Source organism: Akebia trifoliata, chromosome 7, assembly GCF_017979445.1.
Source record: "Akebia trifoliata isolate Shusen 1 chromosome 7, ASM1797944v1, whole genome shotgun sequence".
Lineage (NCBI taxonomy): Eukaryota > Viridiplantae > Streptophyta > Magnoliopsida > Ranunculales > Lardizabalaceae > Akebia > Akebia trifoliata.
Window position 1 is genome coordinate 32,560,382 of NC_141381.1, and position 21,673 is coordinate 32,582,054.

The 21,673-nt window shown below is 37.1% G+C and overlaps 3 protein-coding genes across 4 annotated transcripts; 1 reads left to right on the forward strand and 2 right to left on the reverse strand.

Moving 5' to 3' along the window:
- Positions 1–1,102: 1,102 nt before the first annotated feature.
- LOC147399166 (putative WRKY transcription factor 57) lies at positions 1,103–7,471 on the forward strand. 2 transcript variants are annotated; one of them, XM_086448623.1, is made up of 4 exons: positions 1,103–1,749; positions 2,938–3,081; positions 3,933–4,322; positions 6,956–7,471. In XM_086448623.1, the coding sequence occupies exons 1-3, from the start codon at positions 1,364–1,366 to the stop codon at positions 4,312–4,314; spliced, it is 912 nt and encodes a 303-aa protein (XP_086304749.1). In that variant the 5' UTR covers positions 1,103–1,363; the 3' UTR covers positions 4,315–4,322; positions 6,956–7,471. The 2 variants fall into 2 exon arrangements, with proteins under 2 accessions (XP_086304749.1, XP_086304748.1); XM_086448622.1 differs by having other exon boundaries at positions 1,104–1,749; positions 3,933–4,327.
- Positions 7,472–11,356: 3,885 nt separating this feature from the next.
- Positions 11,357–15,727, reverse strand: LOC147399167 (uncharacterized). The gene is made up of 3 exons (XM_086448625.1): positions 15,162–15,727; positions 13,710–14,117; positions 11,357–12,126 (listed from the first exon to the last, which is right to left on the reverse strand). The coding sequence occupies exons 1-3, from the start codon at positions 15,567–15,569 to the stop codon at positions 11,527–11,529; spliced, it is 1,416 nt and encodes a 471-aa protein (XP_086304751.1). The 5' UTR covers positions 15,570–15,727; the 3' UTR covers positions 11,357–11,526.
- A 2,374-nt stretch (positions 15,728–18,101) lies between these two features.
- Positions 18,102–20,120, reverse strand: LOC147399168 (uncharacterized). The gene is made up of 2 exons (XM_086446791.1): positions 19,071–20,120; positions 18,102–18,917 (listed from the first exon to the last, which is right to left on the reverse strand). Exons 1-2 carry the CDS (start codon positions 20,118–20,120, stop codon positions 18,102–18,104), a joined length of 1,866 nt encoding a protein of 621 aa, XP_086302917.1.
- Positions 20,121–21,673: the final 1,553 nt, after the last annotated feature.

The following is a 21,673-nucleotide window of genomic DNA, read 5'->3' on the forward strand; positions in this document are numbered from 1 at the left end:
CTCACCTTCTATAGTCTAATGTACACTAATTAAGAATGCATACAACTAGACATAGCATGATTTGCACGGAAAACAAGTTTTTATTTTGTTACATGTCATCACCTTATGAACATGAAACCTAAATCATCAACATGCATTACAACCAAAGATCGTATTTATATAAATATAGAAGAAACAAATGCAAAGGTACACAACTTTCACCCTTCAAAGTTGAAGGTCTATTAAATTACTTACTAACTTGATCATCAATACATTTTCTTATAGAAAATAATATAAATGAAAGATTTTTAGCATAATTGGCACTAATTCCAAGAATAAAAGATGGGAGATGTGGGATAAATAGATAAAGAATTTCATAGAAAAAAATATGAGCGGATTTACAATGAGGGCATTTTCACTCATAAGAATTTTCAAACTCTAAGAATATATGAATCATTGCGACAAATAATAATGGCAGATAAAAAAAAATTCCATTTTCATTACTTGTGTAAACCTTGCCTTCAGTTTTGATCTCTAATGAATCTTTCACCTACCCTGTAAAGTATATTCTCCAACACTCAAGTCAGTAATACTTCGAGTAAGAGTAACAAAATCTATTTGAATTGGAAATCTGGGAAGGTATATTCTCGCATCTAAGCACTAAGGGCTTCCAAGCTTGTTTCAAGAAGATAACTTCTCTTCTTTTTCTTTGTTAGGATGTTATAAAAATAAAAAAGTTGGTGTGGCAGTAAAAGTTCTCTAGAAATTATTAAATTGGAGTCGTACATAAATATTCAAACGGCTAGAACTCACTAATCATACAGATTGAAGATCAAGCCACGCCGAAAGGGTGGTGCGACGCATGCACCGCGCAACGCGTGAACACTGTCGGATCACAGAGTTTATGTCCCTTGTTGTTGTTGGACCTTTACATGAACAAACATTAAGAAAAGCTTACGTGCGCACCTACGCACCATGCTCTCGTTAGAAATACAATAATTCTTTTTTTTTCTTAAAATAAAATTAAAATACTATAGTTCCGTACGATGGAAGTTGACGGCGAGTTTTTTTTTTTTTTACTAAAAACTTATCCTTCTTTTCGTTTTCTTCGTCTGCCATTCATTCATTTTAGTGAGAGAGAGAGAGAGAGTGAGTTGACGGGACAACGCTTTCAAAGCCTTCAAAAAGTGTTCAAAAACTACGCGTCGTTTCCACCATAGAGATAGAAAAGCTAAACCTCAAAAAACCCTAACCTCTCTCGCTCTATCTCTGTCGTGCGTTCGTTAGTCTTGGTCAGAATCTGACACAATTCGTTCCGAGAATCTCGAATTCTGATCTTTTTCGGACCAGATCTTAGTAGAAATTCAGATTCGATCGATCGTTCATGGATGAGGAGAAGAATCTGAAACCAGAAACAGATACAGTTGGATACTCAAGTTGGATGAAGTCCACTAACTTCTTCTGCAGTGAAGGCGAAAGTAGTATTCTGAGAGAATTCGGATGGAATCTGGAGCCTGAGAGAGATCGGAGTCAAGAAACAAGCAGTTTTATGGATTTCGATCAGATCGATTTGGACCAGGGAACAGATTTGACGAGAAGCTTTCCATTGCCGGAAAACCACTCTTCTTCATGTTTTAACCAGGTGATTCCGACTGGATCGGTTGATAAATCCGGAGATGCTTCCACGTCGAATCCCTCGGTATCTTCAAGCTCTAGCGATGAGCAGCCGGAGAAATCGACGGGATCTGACGGAAAACCGCCGGACAAACCGTGAGTCGTGGTTTTTTATATTATCCGGGATTCAGGGTTCTTCTCAGTGGCAGAATCGTAATTAGTAGTTTGTTAAGAGGCAATTATATGTTCTTTTCACAGAAAATTAAAAATAAAAATAAAAATGAATGAATATTTAAAATTTTAAAGCTTTTTCGAGGGAAATATCAATCCACGTTTTCTAGAAACCCCAAAAAGCTTGAGCGCATCTGAAAGTCGGTAGGGGCAAATTATGTAAATTCGAGGGGTATTTTAGTTATTTTTGTAGCCCTTGTTGCGGCGGGAATTGCGTTGTGTGTCTTTTTATTAAATACGGCAACAAAATGTTATTTTTCTTAAAATAAAATAAAAAATAAAAAAAAGCACTTTCAAGACTGTTTTTATTTTATTTTATTTACTTCTGTAATGTAGTTTCTTTAATTTGTGATGCAAAACTGCCTTGTTCATGCATCCATTAACAGTGTGATATCAGCTTTTTATCTGCTCAACTCATCAAATGTTGGTGTTTGTTTAACTTTGATTGATAGTTTTTTTTTTTTTCTTAAAATTCCTTATTCATGCATTTGGTAACTTCAAATTAGTTGCTTCTCATTAAGTTTTAATTTGGTGGTTATATTTGATGGGTATTTGTTAATTTTTCTCTTTCCTTTAAATTATATAACCAAATTGTAAACATGAAGACATGAAAGTATTTGTTTGTAATCTAAGCATATTAATGTTCATCAAATGAACACTACAATTTTGGCGTAAATAAACAAACCTCTAATTATAACCAAATTGTAGAGGTTTGTTTATTGGATTTAGTTTTTGGAACAATTAATTGGACCAATATTCATGAATTCGTGATAATTAGATTGATTGACCTTCACTTAGAACACAACTGAACTCGCAGTAGTCTCTAAAGCAGTATGCAGAAAGATGTGCGAGTTAATCTGATTTGAGCACCTTAATTTGGCATTTCAGTAGGTGACCCTCAACATATCATTCCATGAAATATACATACTTTTATAAATTTCTTGGATTTTTATATGATTAATTGTTCTTATCTAAGTGAAAATATATATTTTCCTTATTAATTTGCATTTAGGGAGTTATTTTTATTTTTACATTGAATCTGTTTTTTTTTTTTCTTCTTCTTTTTGTTAGTTCTTTGTTTAATTTGATATTTGTAGGTAAAATTTTGTGTAGGAGTAAGGGTAGAAAGAAGGGGCAAAAGCGAACCCGCCAATCCCGGGTTGCATTCATGACTAAGAGTGATGTCGATCATCTTGAAGATGGCTATAGATGGCGGAAGTACGGACAGAAGGCCGTTAAAAATAGCCCATACCCAAGGTTTCATACTTCTCTACTGAATTTACATGGGTTCCCATTTTTCAATTGGGAATGGCTCAAGATTAAACTCTTGTGTTCTCAATATTCTTTTCTTTTTTTATTAGTTTTCCTTCTTTTCCCCCTTAATGAGTGCATACATCCTTCCTTTAGTACATCCATTTGTAAGTTTATGTTGTTTTTCATGAACAGTTCTTACCTTCTACTTTCTTTGGTATGTCAAAATTCTTTTAGGTTTTAATGTGGAATTATTTATTTTACTTTATTCTTTGTATAGGTTATTCTTGACCTTAATTTTACATAGAACTTCTTAATTTTACACTTTGCATGATCAGATGGAAAATGGTTTCCTTTTTCTTTTGTTTTCTTTTCTTTGGCATTTCTATATTTTTTCTCTTTCTTAATTTTTTAAGACTTACTTTACAATTAAGAGCAGTGGTATCTGCTCCCCAATTTCAATTTTTTAGAGAGAGATATCATATGAACTAGCTGCATCAGTTAATTTTCTTTTCTCTTTTAAAATTCAGATTTGTAGAAATTTATATTATATTAAATCAAAATAAACTAATCAGAATCTACTTGTAACTTTGGTTGGTTATTTTATTTTTTATTTTACAATTCAATGAGTTATAGAAATGCCAAAAAAAAAAAAAATTAATCAAAAGAAACAGATAATTAATATACTTGATAAATAATAATCAAGATAGAGCGGAAAAGTTTAACTAGCAAACTATAAGCATGAAGATTTTTTACCCATTTAACATAGTTTGAGAAGAAATCCATTAGAATACTCAGAAAGAAAAGAAACCCTTGAAGGACATTAACCCTATCTATTTAACTATTTGATTCCACAGGAGCTATTATCGCTGTACAAACAGCAAATGCACAGTAAAGAAGAGGGTTGAACGCTCCTCTAAAGATCCTACTGTTGTAATCACCACATACGAAGGTCAACACTGTCACCACACTGTCAGCTTCCCCCGTGGTGGTATCCTTTCTCATGAGGCCGCCATCTTTGCTGGGCGTATGAACTCTATTAGTTCAATCCCACAGATGTATGTTCCAGGGGTGCAATACCCCATTGGAGCTCATCCATTTGATCATGTCAGGCGACAATCACATCATCTCCAACATGAAGTAGGGTCCACAGCACAAGTTCTTACTGATACAGCTCCTCAGCTTGCAACTGATTATGGATTGTTGGATGATATTGTGCCTGCTGGAATGCGCAGATGAAGAAGAAAGTACGGTATGAATTTATTGAAGTAATTGCTTCTTTTTTTTTAAACTTATTTCACTTTCATGATGTTTGTTAGGTAATTTAAACACACCCCTTCGGGTTTATGTGAATATGTAAGATACCCTCTGTTTTTTCAAAATGATGACATTCGTACCACACCTGAAACATGCCCTAAACCCTAAACCCCAAACCCTAACAGAAAATGATGGAAATACCCTCTTCTTCAAACTCTTGTCAAATTAAAACCCCTTGATTTTTTATTTATTTTTTCCTTAAAAACCATCTATCTTTCTTCAACCTATTCAATCTATAGGGTATAAACTTTAAAAAACTAAAATAAAATAACTGTTGATATTTCCCTAAAAAATCTATCACTTTCAAACCTTGATTTATTTGGCACAATCATAGGGTCAAAACATCATCTATTTATTTCTTTCCTCATTGATTTATATATATAGTAAAGGAAATTGAATTATTAACTAAATCATATAGGGAAAAAGTGTCGATCTTGTCATTAAAACCCAAGATTGAAGACATTGGGGTTTTGGTAAAAAAAACCAAGGTTTTGGCAAGAGGTCTACGAGAATGGTATTTTGTTCCTTTTCTATTAGTCTCTCATAAAAGACTGATCAAGAGATATGTCAACTGTTTAAAGCTGGCGCACCACAAATATTCACCAAAACCCCAGGGGTATATCTAAATTAGCTACTTTTCTTCTTTTTATCGATGTCCACTAAGTGGGGAAATAAATAGGAATATTGTTTTACGGACCAACTAGTTGCGCATCACTTAGTACCAGTTGCGCCCCACTTAAAAAATTCTCTCTCCATTGTTACTATTGCACTCCCAAGAACAAAAGGTTGTACTCTTCTTCTTCTTGAAAATCAGATAGGAACCACTGCACCAAAGCTTCATAAACACTAATATAAATGCATTTTCAAAGTTTCATGATTATCGATGAAAATGTGCAGGAGCTCCTACTAATGATGGGTTCTTTATCTTCATTATCGATGTAAAATTCTTTCAAGGAGGTGCAAGTGTAACAAAATAAGGATCAGATTGAAAAAAGAAGTTAGAAAAAACACAAAAAATAAGCCTTTTTTTTAGGTTGGAGTGCAATCGTTACAAGGTGACGTGCAACTAGTCCGTCCCTAGTTTGCTGGTGATAGTAGAAGCCATGGTACCACATAAGGAAATGTTTAAAGTTCACGATTGTTATATCTAACACACATGGCTGGTGGTTATTGAACCCATCATTCAAGAGATCTTATCTGGGGTGACTTTAATTTCTGACAAATTATATTCTTTTGGATAGTAAAAAAAATCCAGCAAATGGTGCAGAAATGTTTAAAGAAAGGATTGTTACAGTTATTCAAACTGACACCATTTTCCCATTAAAAAAATTATGAGGGATTTTGCATAGAAGAATAAGAAGATTTCAGGAAATGCTACTACCATGCAGGTGCACTATGTGCATTCTTTCTTAGAGGACTGTGACGACAATTCAATAGCACCCAACTTTGATTTTTTTTTTGTTTTTTCAAACACTTGTTGCTTAATCAGTTTCTCTTTAGATCATGAAGACCTTTTATCACCTGAGAGAATACCTGAATCTAAGAGCTTGTTTGAAGGATAAAAAAGAGAAAATATGGGAGTGTGGTCAATAAAAAAAAATTGTATATGGTTTTCCGTACACTAGACTCCATATTTAATTTCATTTGTCTGGTGTGTCGTGAAAAAATTTGATGTGGGGCTTTATGTTCTATAGGTTGGTGTTTCACATCATTGTTTTGAAGGGTGTGGCTTTGAACTACTTGACAAAGTGCGTGATCAATATGGATTGTTGTTAAGTTGATTAACACTTAACTTAATTTCAAACAATTATACAAAAAACTATATATGAAGAGATGATGATGATAATGACTGTAATAATATTAGTTGATCATGGATTTGCTGTATGCTTGATTATTTGAGGCCATGCATCATTTCTGGCATATTGTTTAATGTGATTTGATCTTTATCTCTTAAAAACTACAATTAGTGCTCATGGCCTACCTTATCATAATATGTCCTCAATTATTCAAATTGTGTTTTTTACTTATCACTGCACTTTGTTTTATGAGGTTTTGTGACTTATGACTTGTTAAGGAAGATCAAGTTTATATCTCATAAATTGTATCCTTAGATTAGATGAAACTACTTGTAAGAAATTTCATCATCTTCAATGGAACTTCTTTTTTTCTTCTAATCAAGGAAGCAAGTTAATTACCATTATATATGTACCTTGATTATACTAGTGGGGGAGTACGATAATACGATAGGTCTTGCTACATAGTAGTATTGTTAGTTGATTAGGATTTAGATTAGGAATTTTATTAGATTTGAATTAGGGTTAATTTAGAATAAAATCAAGTTAGTAGATTTACCATATCCCGAATTGGTCAAGAAGTCTAATCTGCCTCAAATCAGATCAATCTCTCATCTTATTTATATTTTTATTTATTTTGGTGATTTGATCATCAAGTTGCGATCGAGGGTTGTATCACATTATCATAAAATTATTCTTCATTTAGAATTTGGGATTTTAGATATACACTAATTTGTGTTTTCTATATTGAATTATATATTTGTTCGCAGGCCATTCATCATAGACGTTGTAGAGTCATGGCCATGGGATCTGGATGGATTCTGCCCTCCAAGAGGAATTTTTCACTAATGATCACCACGATATACTATTTTCTATCGAGATATGGATTCTTCGGTTCTACCCAAATGCCCGCTGCGATAATGTATGTGTATCCTCCTTGATTTCCTAGACGATAGTTTTCACACCGATCGCCCACATGCATGATCATCTGAGATGCTACTAACTTTCATATAGCTAAACTTTATCTGTTTAGGAATGGATAATTGAATATTGGTCACACGTGTAAGTATGATTGAGGAGTATTCTTAAATCATATGTATCTTACCATTACATAGTTGAGAAAATATTTGATTTCTTAGTTTTCTTAAGTTTGAACCCAGAATGTAGACTAGCTGACAAGCACGTGTAGGGGCCTGAAAAAACCCTAATTTTTTCTTGGTAGTCACCTATGTATATGAAAAATATTATAATTAGGTATTTATCTTTTTAAGGTTGTGATGTCTTAAGTTTTTATATATTGTACCTTTTCTCAGAATCTATCTCAATCTTTGGAGATTTTTACATTTCAAAATTCCCACGTGTGAGGGCATGGAACTTAAGCTCATTTGGTTGATGTATAGCAAGCTAGGCAACTTTGAGGTAAGCTAACGGCTTCAATCGCCATTCACAATTTGGTTAGGAAATAAATGCATTGGTCTGCGTTAACGGCTTGATTAGGAGTCCGAGATGTTTTAAACCCCAACTAAAAGGTACCACGTAGACACCTATCCTATTTTATAGGAGCGGATAGGACACCGTATAGTCAAATTTGCATGTTGAACGAATCCAACCATAAGGGTGTCAATTCAACCGCTCGCCCACCTGAAAAAATAACGGCTAGGGGATTGATATCGAGCCCAAAAGAAGGCTCAAGTTTCAAAATATTTTAATCAAATCAAATTCAGGTTGGACTAGGGTTTAATAGTTTTTGATCCAAACCCTTATTGTATTTTATAGATATATATTTATAAGATGTAGTTAAATGTGTGCTTTTATATTAAAATTCAATTAAAAGTAAAAGATATTACAATTACTCATTTATGACAATAAAGGATAAACTAATTCTAGATTTGATTAGATAATCAACGAAAATTTATTTTAAAAATATAATATTTTTAATTTAAAATGTTGAATTCAACACGAGTCACTAGGGATGAAGTAGGGTTAGTAGACTTTTGCTCAATAGAGATGTAAGACTTGTCTAATGTAAAGCTCACTTCCTTAGGGCCAAGTTAGGAATTAACTAAGTCTAACCTAAACTTGTTCATTGATAGTTTTGTCCAACAATAAAAGGATTAATGTTGAACATGACAACCATTTTCACACAAAAAAACAATAATAAATCAATCTATTCTAATATAAATTCTCAAGGGCGGATTTACAATGAGGGTTATGGGGAGCACTTGCCCCCACAAGAATTTTCAAAATTCTATGGATTAGTGAACTATTGCGACATATTTTAACACAAATAAAAAAAATATATATGTCACTATTGCCCCCACAAAATTTCTTTTCACTTTTAGTTGCCCCCACAACTATTTTTTTTCACTCTTAGTTGTCCCCTAAAAAAAAATTCTATTCTTGATTGCCCCCACATGGGCAAAATCTTGGCTCCGCCCCTGTAAATTCTCAAAATAATGATTTAAATTTACACATTAATTTTTTTGAAATTTCAAATCAATTTTTCATGAAAGTTGAGAATAAAAAATGTGTTTATGTTTTTGTAAGAATGATATCTGAAGTGTACATATACCATTAGATCATCCAAAACGATATCAATAATTCCAAGTTGCTTTGCGGTATGTCAAACAAACTTAGCTTTGGGTTTAATGAGCCCTACACAACATCATGAATGTTGTCACCATTTATTAATCATTTTGATAATATTAAAATTATGAAAATAAATTTATATAAAATAATAATTTAGAATTTTAAATAATTTTATCATGAAATTATGAATATTAAAATGAATCGTGTTTAAGCAGCCTCAGTATTATTCTTTTAGATCTTTTATTACCACGCCAACTTTTGTTAACAACATCTTAATTCATATGTAAATTCACAATAAAGCTAACACACACCTTGGGGTGCTGTTAGTAAAATTTGGTGTGGCAATAAAAACTCAATTCTTTCTTTAAAGAAAAAATTGAAATTTGTGTTCCACGTTCACTGATCACAAACGAAATCTCACACGTTTCCAAATATTCATCATTAAAATATCCAAATACTCGAATCCCGATGATAATGATTGTCAACGCATTGGATCTAGGGAAGATGTTCTCCTTAGGACGACAACACCAAATTCTTTCTGAAACTAAAGTGGCGCCGTGACTATCGCTAATTTCGAGGTTGCTTCGGTCTTAGCGTTATTCAGCTTTTTTTCAAGATAAAAAAAAGACATTTTCTTTACTATACACGTGTCGTTAATAAAGAAGGCCTACGTCATGTTTAGTCATATGAGGATGACTCGTCATTATTCGGTGGGCGCGTAACTAATCGTTTTCAATTCATCGTCAGTCGGTTCGCAATTCCTCGGACCGACATTTTCCGTACGGATAGTCTCGAGAGGTCCCGGATTGACTCGTGAGTCAAGTTAGTCAAACGCGGGTGCGAACGCACATATTTCTAAAGGGCTTATTTGTTATTTAAAATATTAATTAAAGTATGATTTTAATGATTACAGGGTAAAAAAGAATATTTTTTATTTTGGACACTTGTATTTACCATTCTCTTTGATTTTCCCTAAATGATCTCGATAATATTAAGTTTAAACGTTAAAGTGAGGGTATTTTTTAAATCAAAATTTTAGAGTCAGAATCACTTTTACTTTGCCTTCTCTGATTACAGGACGAACTAAACATATATGTAGCCCACTAATCACGAGAATTAGTGGCACATGCATGTTATTTAAAATATTGATTAAAGGATTTCATAAGAATATATAATCAAGAGGCCTTGATTATATCAAGTTTAACTGTACAAGTGGAGAAGTATTTGTGAGATTCAAATTTTGGTGTCGAACCACTCTATTGAATATGATTGTTGGAAAAGAATGAGCATCATTATTCCCAATCAATTTGATTTACTTTTAACCCTAGATCAATAAGATGGTTTAGATTGTTTGAACAGCACAACCTTTTTGGACTAGAGAAATTCAAGATCCACCAAAAACTCAAGCTCCTTTTTCATCCATTTACTTGATTGGTTGCATGATCATCATATCTTATAATGATAGCCATCAAGCATTAATTTGAGTTATGTGATATTGGTACAACTATCAATTTTGATCTTTTCGAACACATGGAGCGTTGAGTATTTGATATAGAAATAATAACGCCACAAATGCAAGTATATTAATGATAACAAGCTCCAATGATTCGAATACACATCGATTCTCAGTCATTTTGTTTGTCGGCTACATTTAAGTTGATTGAGTTAAATTATATATAGTTGTTTTAAGCTGATTTCCTTTGACACTGTGCTCAACACTACATTGAGTTGGCAGTGTGTACAAAACCATAGATTTCTTTCCTTGAGATACAAGGAAAAAAATATATGATGATCTGGACACTGCCATATCAGCTTGACATCTGAAGGAAGTCAGTTCAGCATTTTCCAATTATATAATTTAGATTTATAATAATGAATGTTTGGTTGGTAGAGTTGCATCATGAAGAGTCATCTCTTTGAAGTTCCACCACCACCAAGAGTGGAGAGTGAGAGTTAATTAACTTTTTTTTCTGTTTATTTGGGCTAAATCCCCTCATTGATATGTTCTCATGCATGGAGTATGAATCAATCATCTTAGTCCCTTGATTGATTTTTTAATTGTAAAATATGGGTCCCACTTATAATAACTCCAACCATAAAATAAGGGTTCCACACATGTCTCCAATCACAACATATGGGATCTTACACATATCTCCAATTGCTATGTGAAGAACATGAAATAACAAATGATGAGTTAAAAGTACCTTGTATGTGCACCACATGAGCTACTGTAATATTGACCATTTTTGAAAGCTTAAACAATGAGTTTCCACGATTGCAGAACAGGAGAAAGAATAAAAAATCCAAATAGACCCCACCATCCTCCCAATCAAAGAAATGGACAACCAGAGAATTATGAAAGAAATAGACACAACCCAAACCAATAAACAAAAAAAATCAGGAAAAAGAAGCCCCGACTTGGCTAAATTGGCAAGGCATGTGCAGTTTCTATTCCATGACCTTAGTTCAAATCTCATTGAACCCAACCTGACGCCAACCATCAACCCCTTACTTGCCTAACACACCCACGAGCGCACGCACATATACAAACACAAAAGTGGGAAGTTCAGTCCCCCACCCACCCACCCAACACGACATTCCATGTTAATTTGAAAATAAAGGTTAGGATTGGATTATCAGATAGAAAATGGTTACAATGATCTTTCTGAAAAGGGTAAACAGATGATCTAACAAGACACCAAATCTAACCCCATTAACAAAAAAAATTCATTTTGTTTCATGCCACCCATCTTTAGGAAGCGGTCACCACCCGTGGGCCAGGGGCAGCCATTCTACTAGTCTCTGCTTGTTTCTTCACCATGGCAGCATGCTTTTGTCCAGAAAGATGAAAAGTGAATACTGTCGGACTATTGCACGCGACATTGCATATTGTGCAAATCCTCACTGCATCTGATGCTGCCCCACCTTCCAAGAGCTTCCGTTTCTTTGTCTCCACATCCTCTACGGGTGCTGAAGAGGCCGGCTTCTTCCTTGATTGTTGGACGGTAACGGTCTTGCCTTTGTCTCCTAATGGGTTTTCTTGTGGGCCAATTATTGGATTATTTGTTGTATGGGCAGCGGTGGGAACAGAGGTATTGGTAGTTTTCTTCAATTCTTCTAGTTTCTCCATGTTCTTGTGTTTCTTTCCCAATTTGTGTTTGTCTAGGACATCCTTGCTGTTACAGTCAATCTTGCAGATCTCACACCACATGGATTGCACAAGCTTGGTTTTCTTCGGTCCCCATCGCTTGGCGGTATTGAAAGGAGGCTGAATCACTGGGTTAGTCCAGAAAGTGGGATTTGGATTTGCAGGCACCAAGGGTGCCACTCCATTTAGTGCTCCTATTCCAGCCTGCCAGTAACCATGAGGGATTGATTTTTGAACAGATAATAAAATAAGGAAAATACTCAAATAAACAACAGAAACAAAAGCATCGACATATTGAAGACAAGACAACATGCATAAAGCAGACAAGCTTCAAAGCTATAATGTTCTGTAACTATCCCACAGCGAGACATGATGCACCAGTGTCGATCATAACACAAAATCTATAACCCCCCATCCCTCCATGATGACAACTTGTTTCCATCCAATCCACCAGGCTACCTCAGTCCTTCGAAGATTGAACAGATAGACTGTTTGGCACTAGAGGGCCTTGGCCTTGCTGTGAAAATTAATGCATTTTCTATTGTTGAGGCTCAAGGAAAAGAACTACATTTTTCGTAGAGGGGACCGTAGTCTAGATAAGATGCACTTTTTTTTTTTTTTTTGATAAGTAGTGTAGATAAGATATATTGATCAGGTTTGTGTCCAAAAAAAAAAAAAAAACCAAGCCCCTCTATGATTGGTGTCTTAATGAGAAAAGTACATGCAAATATAGAATATAGTGGAGAACATATAGCAGATGACAATCCCCTTAAGAACATTGGTGAATGATCAGTCTTGCGATGTTCTAATATTCATAGACCACAAAATTCAAATTAATCTAGAGGCTCAATGGAAATGTAACTTAATTTACAATATCCATCACATACAAAGGACTAATGACTACTTACCCATCTAAAGATCGAGTCAAAATTGTGGTGAAAACATTCACAGTGGTGAATATATTAATTTGGGCAATACAGGATATGACCTTACTGGGGTTTGGGGTCTATTCCTGGTAAAGACATTATTTAGGTGGTAACCTATTGGTAATCTTACATAACAGGCTATAACATTATTATGATGTAGAAATTTAAATATACACAAATCAATTATTAGTACTGACAAATAGCAGGACCAGATTCCCCAATGTTCCTCTAATATGATACTGGTAGTTTGTAGCCGTCCAAAAACATAGCACAGCTCTTATTACGGTTCTGGGTCCACGAAGCTTCAAGGAAAAAATACACACTCCACCATGTTTCATACATGGAAGTTTGTCGCCAAGGAATTTAATTATTGTCGTCATCATCGTCATAAAAGGTAAAGAAATGTTGAGTGTGTGTTATGGAATATTATGGTGAAGAGATCACCCAATATTGAGCCTACTAAGTCATGGCATTTATTTGTCGTTGCCAAGAGGAAAGCCAATACAGAGTAAGGATTATAATCTATGTTTTGGGACCGAACTCATCCATAGTCTTGAACTGTTGATTTTCTGGACTGGACCTATTGACTGGGTCCTCTCATTAGCTTGTTTAATAAAGATTGACCAATAAGAAGTGTGATCTAGAAAATACCTCATGCATTTTATATAAGTAAACTGACTCATGTATATGTAAACATCTATAAAAAATTATGCAAACTAGTTGAGGTGATCTTGTCTGGGTTAAATCAAGGTGTAAGTAAGTTGGTGGTAAGAGTGTAGGAAGCAAGTGAGAAATTCGAGAACAGGGGAAGCACTCAGGAAAATATTTATACAACTAAAGTTGTGCTTCCAATTTCTTCACCTGAAAAGCATGCTTTTTCCCCCTGAGATGGAAATTGAACACTGTTTGGCTATTGCACACCACGTTGCATATGGTGCACACCGTCACAGAATCAACTGTTGTTCCACTTTCCATAAGCTTCCGTCTTTTCACCTCCAAATCCTCACCAGGAAAACTTCTTTTCTTGGTGGTCCTTGGATTCTTGGATGTTGGTGCAACAGCATGTACAACAGAGACTTTACTCAGTAGATTCCTGTTGTGTTTCTTTCCCAATATATGTCGATCAAGGACATCTTTACTATTACAATCAATCTTGCAAACCTCACATCGCATAGATTGCATTATCTTGGTTTTCTTTGGAGTCCCTTTTATAACATCATTGGTTAAACTCGTTGACACTATTGTCTTCGTGTTCTGTGATTTTATCGCCTGCGGCAGGATCACAAGAGATTGATTTTGAATCGTAGAAAACAGAGTACAAAAATTTACTACAACTATTTCACATAAGTATCTTATGTCGTCAATCAGAGATTAAAGGGGTGCATTATTCTCATGTATTTAAGAGCCAATGGGTTGTACTATGTTCAACCCTATACATACAATCCAGATATATATACATATGAGCATGTAAGTTTACAACTTTATATGAATGAGGTGTGTATTTTGTGGAGTGGGATATATATGCATCCATGCATGTGTCATGCCTGTATATATAATCACAGACGACAAAGCTAACTACACTGCTGAGCTACTCATAGTTATGCACAAGTACTAATATATCCACACATGTATAAATACCCCCACCAACCAACAACACCCTTATATATAGACTATGTACACAAGAGTGCATGTATCTGTTGTACACAAACATCACAAAATACATGCAAAAAATGAAATACCAAATCACTTGTGAACTTCTTTTAAACTGATAGGGAAAAGACAAGGAAATGAGCCTGCCCGCCCGCCCACACACACATGAATTTTATTTTATTATTTTATTATTTTATTATTTTATTATTTTATTTTTTTATTTTTTTTAAATGTGGTACATGCTCTAACCCGGAACCACTTACTCCAAGCAAATACTAGTAAAAAGATCAACATGTGAATACACCCAAAGGTAACTTATAACCAAAAAATCAATAAAAAGAGTTAGTCCGAAACTCATTAATCCCATAAAAATTAGCAAAAAATAATAATGCATTTTCAGATTCAATGAAACACAATTACACAGGTGCATAAACAACACATGGCCATGCAACCCAAAATTTCATCACTAACAAATCAAACCCAAACTAAAAATAAAAAATAGAAAAAACTATTCCTAAACAAATAGAATAACCCATAAGTTCATCTCAAAACCCATTACTCTCAAACAAAAAACCCAGTATCCAAAACACTCAAAAAACCTAAATTTCTCATAATTAGATAGAAATGTTGACATTTTCAGATAATGAGGTGAAGAACACTTACAACTGGATAACTAAGAGGATCATCTCCGTAATGCTGAATCGAGTCCCAGTTCTGCGCAACGCTTGGGTCCTGATAATTGGTTGCCTCTAATAGCTGACCCACCTGAGCCGACTGGTGACCATAAGAAACAGTCGGCTGGCCTTCGTAACCGATATGGGGAGGGTGGTTCGAGTTAATGTGGGCATAAGAATCGGTACCTGGTGGCCTGACACTAGAATCGAGGCTGGCATCGAATTGGGTGGATTGAATTTGACCTGTATTAGGGTTTTGGATTTGGTGAGAGGGGTTGTAGTAAGAGTAATTGGCGTAGGAGGACTGCGGTGCATTGTAGAATTGGGGGTATGCGTAGGTTGAAATGTTTGGATTTGGTGGATGTTGTTGTATTTCAGACCATCTGTTGAGATCCATCGATGAACATCAGAGAGAGAGAGAGAGTTTTCTTTCTTTCTTTTTCACTCTCTCGCAGAGATTCGTTTGGTGGGGAGATGAGGGTCTCGTCTCGTTGTTGCAGAGCAAAAAATGGGGAATTTGGGATTTTAATTGGCTTGTCTAACTTGAGCTAGGTGTGTTGAGAAGCTTATCCTACGCATAGTCGCATACTTGAAGGGAGGCGCTAAAATGTAAATGTTAATGACGCGGTTGACGTGGAAAGTGCACAGAACCGTAGATCTTTTCCTTGTGTATCCCGGAGAAAAAGATCTATTATTCTGTACACTTGCCACGTCAACTGCGTACCCTCTAGCGCGTATCACGACTCAAATAGAGAAAGGGGTTGTTTGGAAGGATTTCCTTTGCATCACTATTCCATTATTTTGATAAGGGAACTAGGGACACCTTTAAAACCTCAACCTCCTCTATTAATCATTCATAGTGTGACCTTCTCCCTTCATAAGGTTTAGGGAGCTGAATTACCCTCTCTTTGCAGGAGGTCATGGATTCGATCTTCGCTGAGAGAAGTTGATTAGGTTACAACTTGAGCAAATTGGTTAAGGTTGGGGTTGGTTAAAGTCCAATGTGAGTTTCAAATTAAACATACTTAGTCCAAAGCCAACTCGATTTGGATATGAGAAGTTTAGTCTAAACCCTAATCGAGGTATTCTCTGTTCAAACCATGGTCGACTTGAAGAAAATTTGATTTTTTTTTCTCTTTTTTTCCCGTTAATCATGCAATCTTTTGAGTATTTTATCAAGAAGCCAAGTGTCAAAAGTGTAATAACATTAAATTCATATGACAAACCAAAAGAATATCTTATTTCTCAACTATAGTGGTGTCAATAGGTCGATTATTTTCAGTTATAATAAAATATTGGATACTCTCATCTATAAAAAATTGGAAATATTTGACATCTTTTTTTCTTTTTTTTTTAGATGGTGGTGGTCTCCGGCCCTCTAGGCTCGACTAGGGGGTGAGGCAATTGGCCTATTAAAGCACCATCTACTCATATCAGGCAAGCCGAGATAAATCCCTATGGATAGTTGATGAGGGGGTTTGAACTGAATACCTCTCCCTTTTTGAAAGAAGGTCATGACCACCGCATTTAGCACTCATTGGTTTACATCCTTGTTATTATACATACATGTATCTATATCGGTTATTAATCTATTGGTGCAATTAGGATACCAAACTAGCTATAACTAGAGGGTCCCATTCAATGGCCAACAGTTTGGCAAACATTTTGGCAAACACTTTTTCAAAACATGGGTTAGAGGTCTTGGAATGGGCTGATTTTTGGTGAGAATGATCTCTACGGTGAGGAGATCATCCTCACCAAAAATCAGCTCATTCCAAAACTTCTAGCCCTAGTTTACAAGTTGAAAAATTGTGAACCGTCCATTTTTTGTAAATCATTTTTTATGGGGTTAGAAGTTTTGGAATGGGCTGATGTTTGGTGATGATAATCTCCTCACCGTAGACATCATCCTCACCAAAAATCAGCCCATTCCAAGACCTCTAACCCATGTTTTGAAAAATGTGTCTGCCAAACTGTTGGCCATTGAACGTTACCCATAACTAGAATTCATTATATTCAAATGTTTCTAATTCCTAATAATTTTCTTTCGCTATTGAAATATGTAGACACAAATTAAGGATAATCGGTTCCAATTTGCCCATTGACATCCATACTCAAATAAGAATTTCAAAAGGTCTAAAATAAGAATATTACAAATTTTCAAAATGATTTAATATTATCATTTTTTTTAAATGACTATCATTTGTGTTTCTAAAGTCATAAAAATCCCTAATAGTTTGGCAGGAAAATGACATTTTAAATAAATTTATGTAGAGATATGTAGAATGTTTTTTTTTTTTTTGATAATCGGGTATCCCTGTAGACAATGAATTGGGCCCGTATTTAGGCTTTGCCCACTTCATAGGCCATGGCCTTGTCCAAGGACTAGTCCTTGGGCATGTGTACAATGCCCGCACATCACACGCAACAGGTAAGTGACGGTACGCCCTTGCGGGTGGCTCCTGAGGAATTAATGCTTATACTAGATATCGAACTCACAACCTACAGACATTAACTGTTTACTGGTCCAAAATTGCCATTGAGCCAACCCCTCAAGGTTAGATATGTAAAACCTTAGTCTTTCATTAAAAATGTAGTCCCACATTAAATAGGAGAAGTTTCCTTAAATTCAAATACCCTCACTTTCCTCAATTTCTTGCTTTTAAGGGAAAGAGACTTGCATATAAGTGCTAAATACTTGGATGCCAATGAGACACATTGCCAACGTATTCTCGTGAAGAACTTAAGAAGTCTTTATTATGTGTTGCTTCCCTCTAATAATTTTGTTGACCATTGTAGATGCACGAAATGGCACTACACTTTCCTTCTCTTTAAGCTCGGGGGGACCTGCAAAACAGCCCACTCCGACGATCAAGTCAGCCAAAATGATCAGTGTAATGTGCTTAGAGAAGAAGAATTCGAACCTCTTTTACTCATAGTTTTCTTCCTTACCCGGGAAACGAATAACTTGATGATAGGTCGACGGGACCGCCTTCATCTCGTGTATCCATCTCCGGCCCAAGATCGCGTTATAAGCCGAGTCTGCATCTATTACCACAAATCTTGTCATTACCACTTTAGACCCTGCTGAGATCGGGAGTGTGATTTCTCCTATCGAGCTGCTAGCGGCGCCGTTGAACCCATAGACGAGGGTAGGCGTTGGCTCCAAACTTCCTGAAACCCCCATTCTCTTAGCCGCGCTTAGGAAGAGAATGTCCACCGCGCTCCCCGAATCCACGAGTATTCTTCGGAGCTCGACGTTTCCCACTGGAAGCGCGATTACTAACGCGTCCTGATGGGGCCCTGCCGTCCCCCTTAGGTCACTTTCTGTGAATACGATTGCCCGGGGATCTGCTCCGTGGTTTGTCGTTCCAACTACCCGTACTCCTGACGCCACACTGTTAACCCCGACCATATGTCGGATCTTTTTTACCTTCTCCCGAATCTCACGCCTAGACGGCACTTCGGCCCCTAATAATCCTGTGATGGTATGAATTATCCTGCGCTCTTCCGCCTCTCGACACCCTCCTTTAGCTGGCCTTCTTTGCTCGGGCTTTCGCTCAGCTCTCTCGGTAGTCTCCCCACTTCTCCTTCCTCCCGTGGAAACATAACCTTTGAGCTTCCCTGCATCGATCATATCCTGGATGATATGGCGCAGCCTGTAGCAGTCCTCAGTAGGGTGATCCTCAGCCTCATGATACTCGCAGAATGGTTTTCCGGGTTTCCCCTTATACCCCCGTGGCGGCTGAACGAAATCGGGCTCCCCCCTTATGCGCCTCAGTATCACGGATAGTTTTTCGTTGAGCGGGGTATACACCCGGCCTCTTTTCCACCACGACTGCTCGTTCGAATCTCTCCGCCTTTTCTTACTTCATTCCACTCCGGGGTGGGTCGGTACCTTTGAAGCGTCTACTCCTCCTTCGCTGTTAGCCACCGTCTGGGTGCTTCTTCTTCTGCCCTTCACAGATTCTTCCACCAGGATGTACTTTTCCACCTTCGCATACAAATCTTCTAGACGAGTAGGGTCAGACTTGATCAAGGACTCATGCAACCGTGTTCCCGGGATCACCGCAGCGATGCACGCCGCGCATGCTGTGGCCTCGTCCATGCCCTCTACGTCCAGGGCTCTCGTTCGAAAACGGGTTACGAACGACCTAATACTCTCCCCGGGCTCCTGTCGAAGGTTAAATAGAGTGTTAACTCCGACCTTCTTCCTTCGCAGGTGCACGAACTGCTCAACGAACGCTTCTTCCAGCTCGGAAAAGTTCGTAATGGACCCAGCTGGTAAGGCCTGGAACCACATCATGGCCCCGAGCCTCAAGGTTGACGGAAACAGCTTGCAGAGCAACGGATCATCATTTTGGTACAGCACCATTTGACTTCTGTAGTGCAGTATATGGTCCATGGGGTCTCGCGTCCCGTCATAAGTTTCAAACTTTGGCATGTGGAACGACCTGGGTGGTTCCGACTTCATTATCGCCTGCGAGAATGGTGTCCCTTTGAGTTCCCGAATTGCGTTCCGTACCTTTTGCGCGGGATCCTTTCCTCGCGCGACTTCCTCATCCCTCCTTTTGAGCATCTCCTCCACTTCCTTCCTCGTCATGGTTTCTTTAACTTCGGAGCTTCCCTGCTGCGTTTTTATCGCTGCTGAATCTTTAGTCCAATCTACCTCCGTTCTTGCCGCTCGAACAGGATGGTCGCTACTCTGCTCTGCCCCTGGGCCTTCCTCAGTCTCCGCACGCTCGCCTAACCTTTGCCTGAGCTCTTCGTTTTCCTTTCTTATTTTCACTATCTCATCATTCTGTTTCTCCAACCCCCTGCGCATTTCCTCTCTCATCTCTGTGAGTAAGTTGTACATTGCTAGCATTGGATCCGGCGCATTTGGGGGCGAGTCTGCTGGTAGTGGATTTGATGGCTCTCCACGATTTTCGCCTCTAGCTCTTCCCATATTGGTCGTTTTTCTCCTTGTAAGTTTCCCACGGACGGCGCCAAATTGTAGATGCACGAAATGGCACTACACTTTCCTTCTCTTTAAGCTCGGGGGACCTGCAAAACAGCCCACTCCGACGATCAAGTTAGCCAAATTGATCAGTGTAATGTGCTTAGAGAAGAAGAATTCGAACCTCTTTTACTCATAGTTTTCTTCCTTATATAGGCGTTCAGCTTGATCGTTTTCTGTGCTACCCCTTGAGGTGACTTGGGGTAGTTAGCTTACTCCCTGACATGTCAGCTGCAGGAGTTGTTGCAACTGCCCCATCACTTCTGAGGAAGTCAGAGTTGGCCTGACATGACGTGGGTTGTTAGAGCTAGCTGTCTATTGCAGGCTCATCTGTCAGACCCGTCATACCGACCTACGAGCTGATGGCACAGTTCCGAGCTTCGAATACATGCATTCGTCGGGATTAATAAACCGAGCCACGACCTCAAATCGTTAATCTTGGCCCCTGATCGAGCCACGTGTCCGCGCTTCGAGAATTTTCCCCCACAACCATCATTTGGATGATTGATCAATTGGACTAAATTGAATCTTATATAGATTCACTCGAAGATCAAATCCATCACCCTTTTTCTCTTGGTACGAGAAACATTGCCCAACACCACATCTCCTTTCTTATCACTTGACATAGTGTTTCGAGCATATTGAACCATGAGTGCCACCCACCCCACTTATTGAGATAAAGATATAGATGACAATGATGACCCATATGAATCTCTTGCCCTCTTTGGTAGACCTACACATTTGAAAGTGGCATGATTGGTAACTATAGCCATTGATTTAGATCATTTCTTCCATCAAGAGCTTCGAGCCCACTACGACACATCCCGGTGAAAGAAGGAAAAAACTGTGAAGAGGCCATCCCGTTTCAAAATTTCGGTAGAACCCTCTCCTTTGAATTACACATAGGATTGGCAATGGGTCGAGTGTGGGTCGGATGATGTTATTTCCATATCCTTATCCAACACTATATCCGATATTTACCCACTTATTCTAAGGATATTCATATCCAATTATTTATCCACTTTTTTAATGGATATCCGTATCTAACTTTTACCCAAAATTCAAGCGGATATCCAAGTCGGATATATATACCTCATTGTGAAGATATGAAAAAATCTTAATTTTAGGTTGTACATTTATTTTATTGTGAATTTATCATACTAAACGGATAAACAAATATTTGATTGGATAGGACATATATCCCTATCCAACCCTAAAAATGTTCAGATAAAAATAATTGCGGATAAATTTACTGAAATTCTTAATGGGATAAAAAATTTGTACCCTTAGTCAAATATCTCAAATAAAATGTGTCAGATAAATGGATATTATCTGACCCATTGCTAGCCCTCAATACACGTGGCGTTTCTAAGGAAATATACCAAATATTAAGGAAAATGGGGGAGTGAAATAAATACAAAAAGACATGTGTCTTGCAACGAAGAGGGTTCCTCCAAAATTTTGATGTGGTCTACCACTTCAAAGCCAGACTCGTGAAAACA

Excerpts from the sequence above, each read along its gene's own strand:
- LOC147399168 (XM_086446791.1), bottom strand. The coding sequence starts at position 20,120 with ATGGGAAGAGCTAGAGGCGAAAATCGTGGAGAGCCATCAAATCCACTA. Across the intron at positions 18,918-19,070 it reads GAGGAGTAGACGCTTCAAAG|CCGCCACGGGGGTATAAGGG; the intron begins GTACCGACCCAC and ends GATTTCGTTCAG.
- LOC147399166 (XM_086448623.1), top strand. The coding sequence starts at position 1,364 with ATGGATGAGGAGAAGAATCTGAAACCAGAAACAGATACAGTTGGATAC. Across the intron at positions 1,750-2,937 it reads GGAAAACCGCCGGACAAACC|GAGTAAGGGTAGAAAGAAGG; the intron begins GTGAGTCGTGGT and ends AATTTTGTGTAG. Across the intron at positions 3,082-3,932 it reads AAAAATAGCCCATACCCAAG|GAGCTATTATCGCTGTACAA; the intron begins GTTTCATACTTC and ends TTGATTCCACAG.
- LOC147399167 (XM_086448625.1), bottom strand. The coding sequence starts at position 15,569 with ATGGATCTCAACAGATGGTCTGAAATACAACAACATCCACCAAATCCA. Across the intron at positions 14,118-15,161 it reads ATCCTCTTAGTTATCCAGTT|GCGATAAAATCACAGAACAC; the intron begins GTAAGTGTTCTT and ends ATCCTGCCGCAG. Across the intron at positions 12,127-13,709 it reads GGAAAAAGCATGCTTTTCAG|GCTGGAATAGGAGCACTAAA; the intron begins GTGAAGAAATTG and ends GGTTACTGGCAG.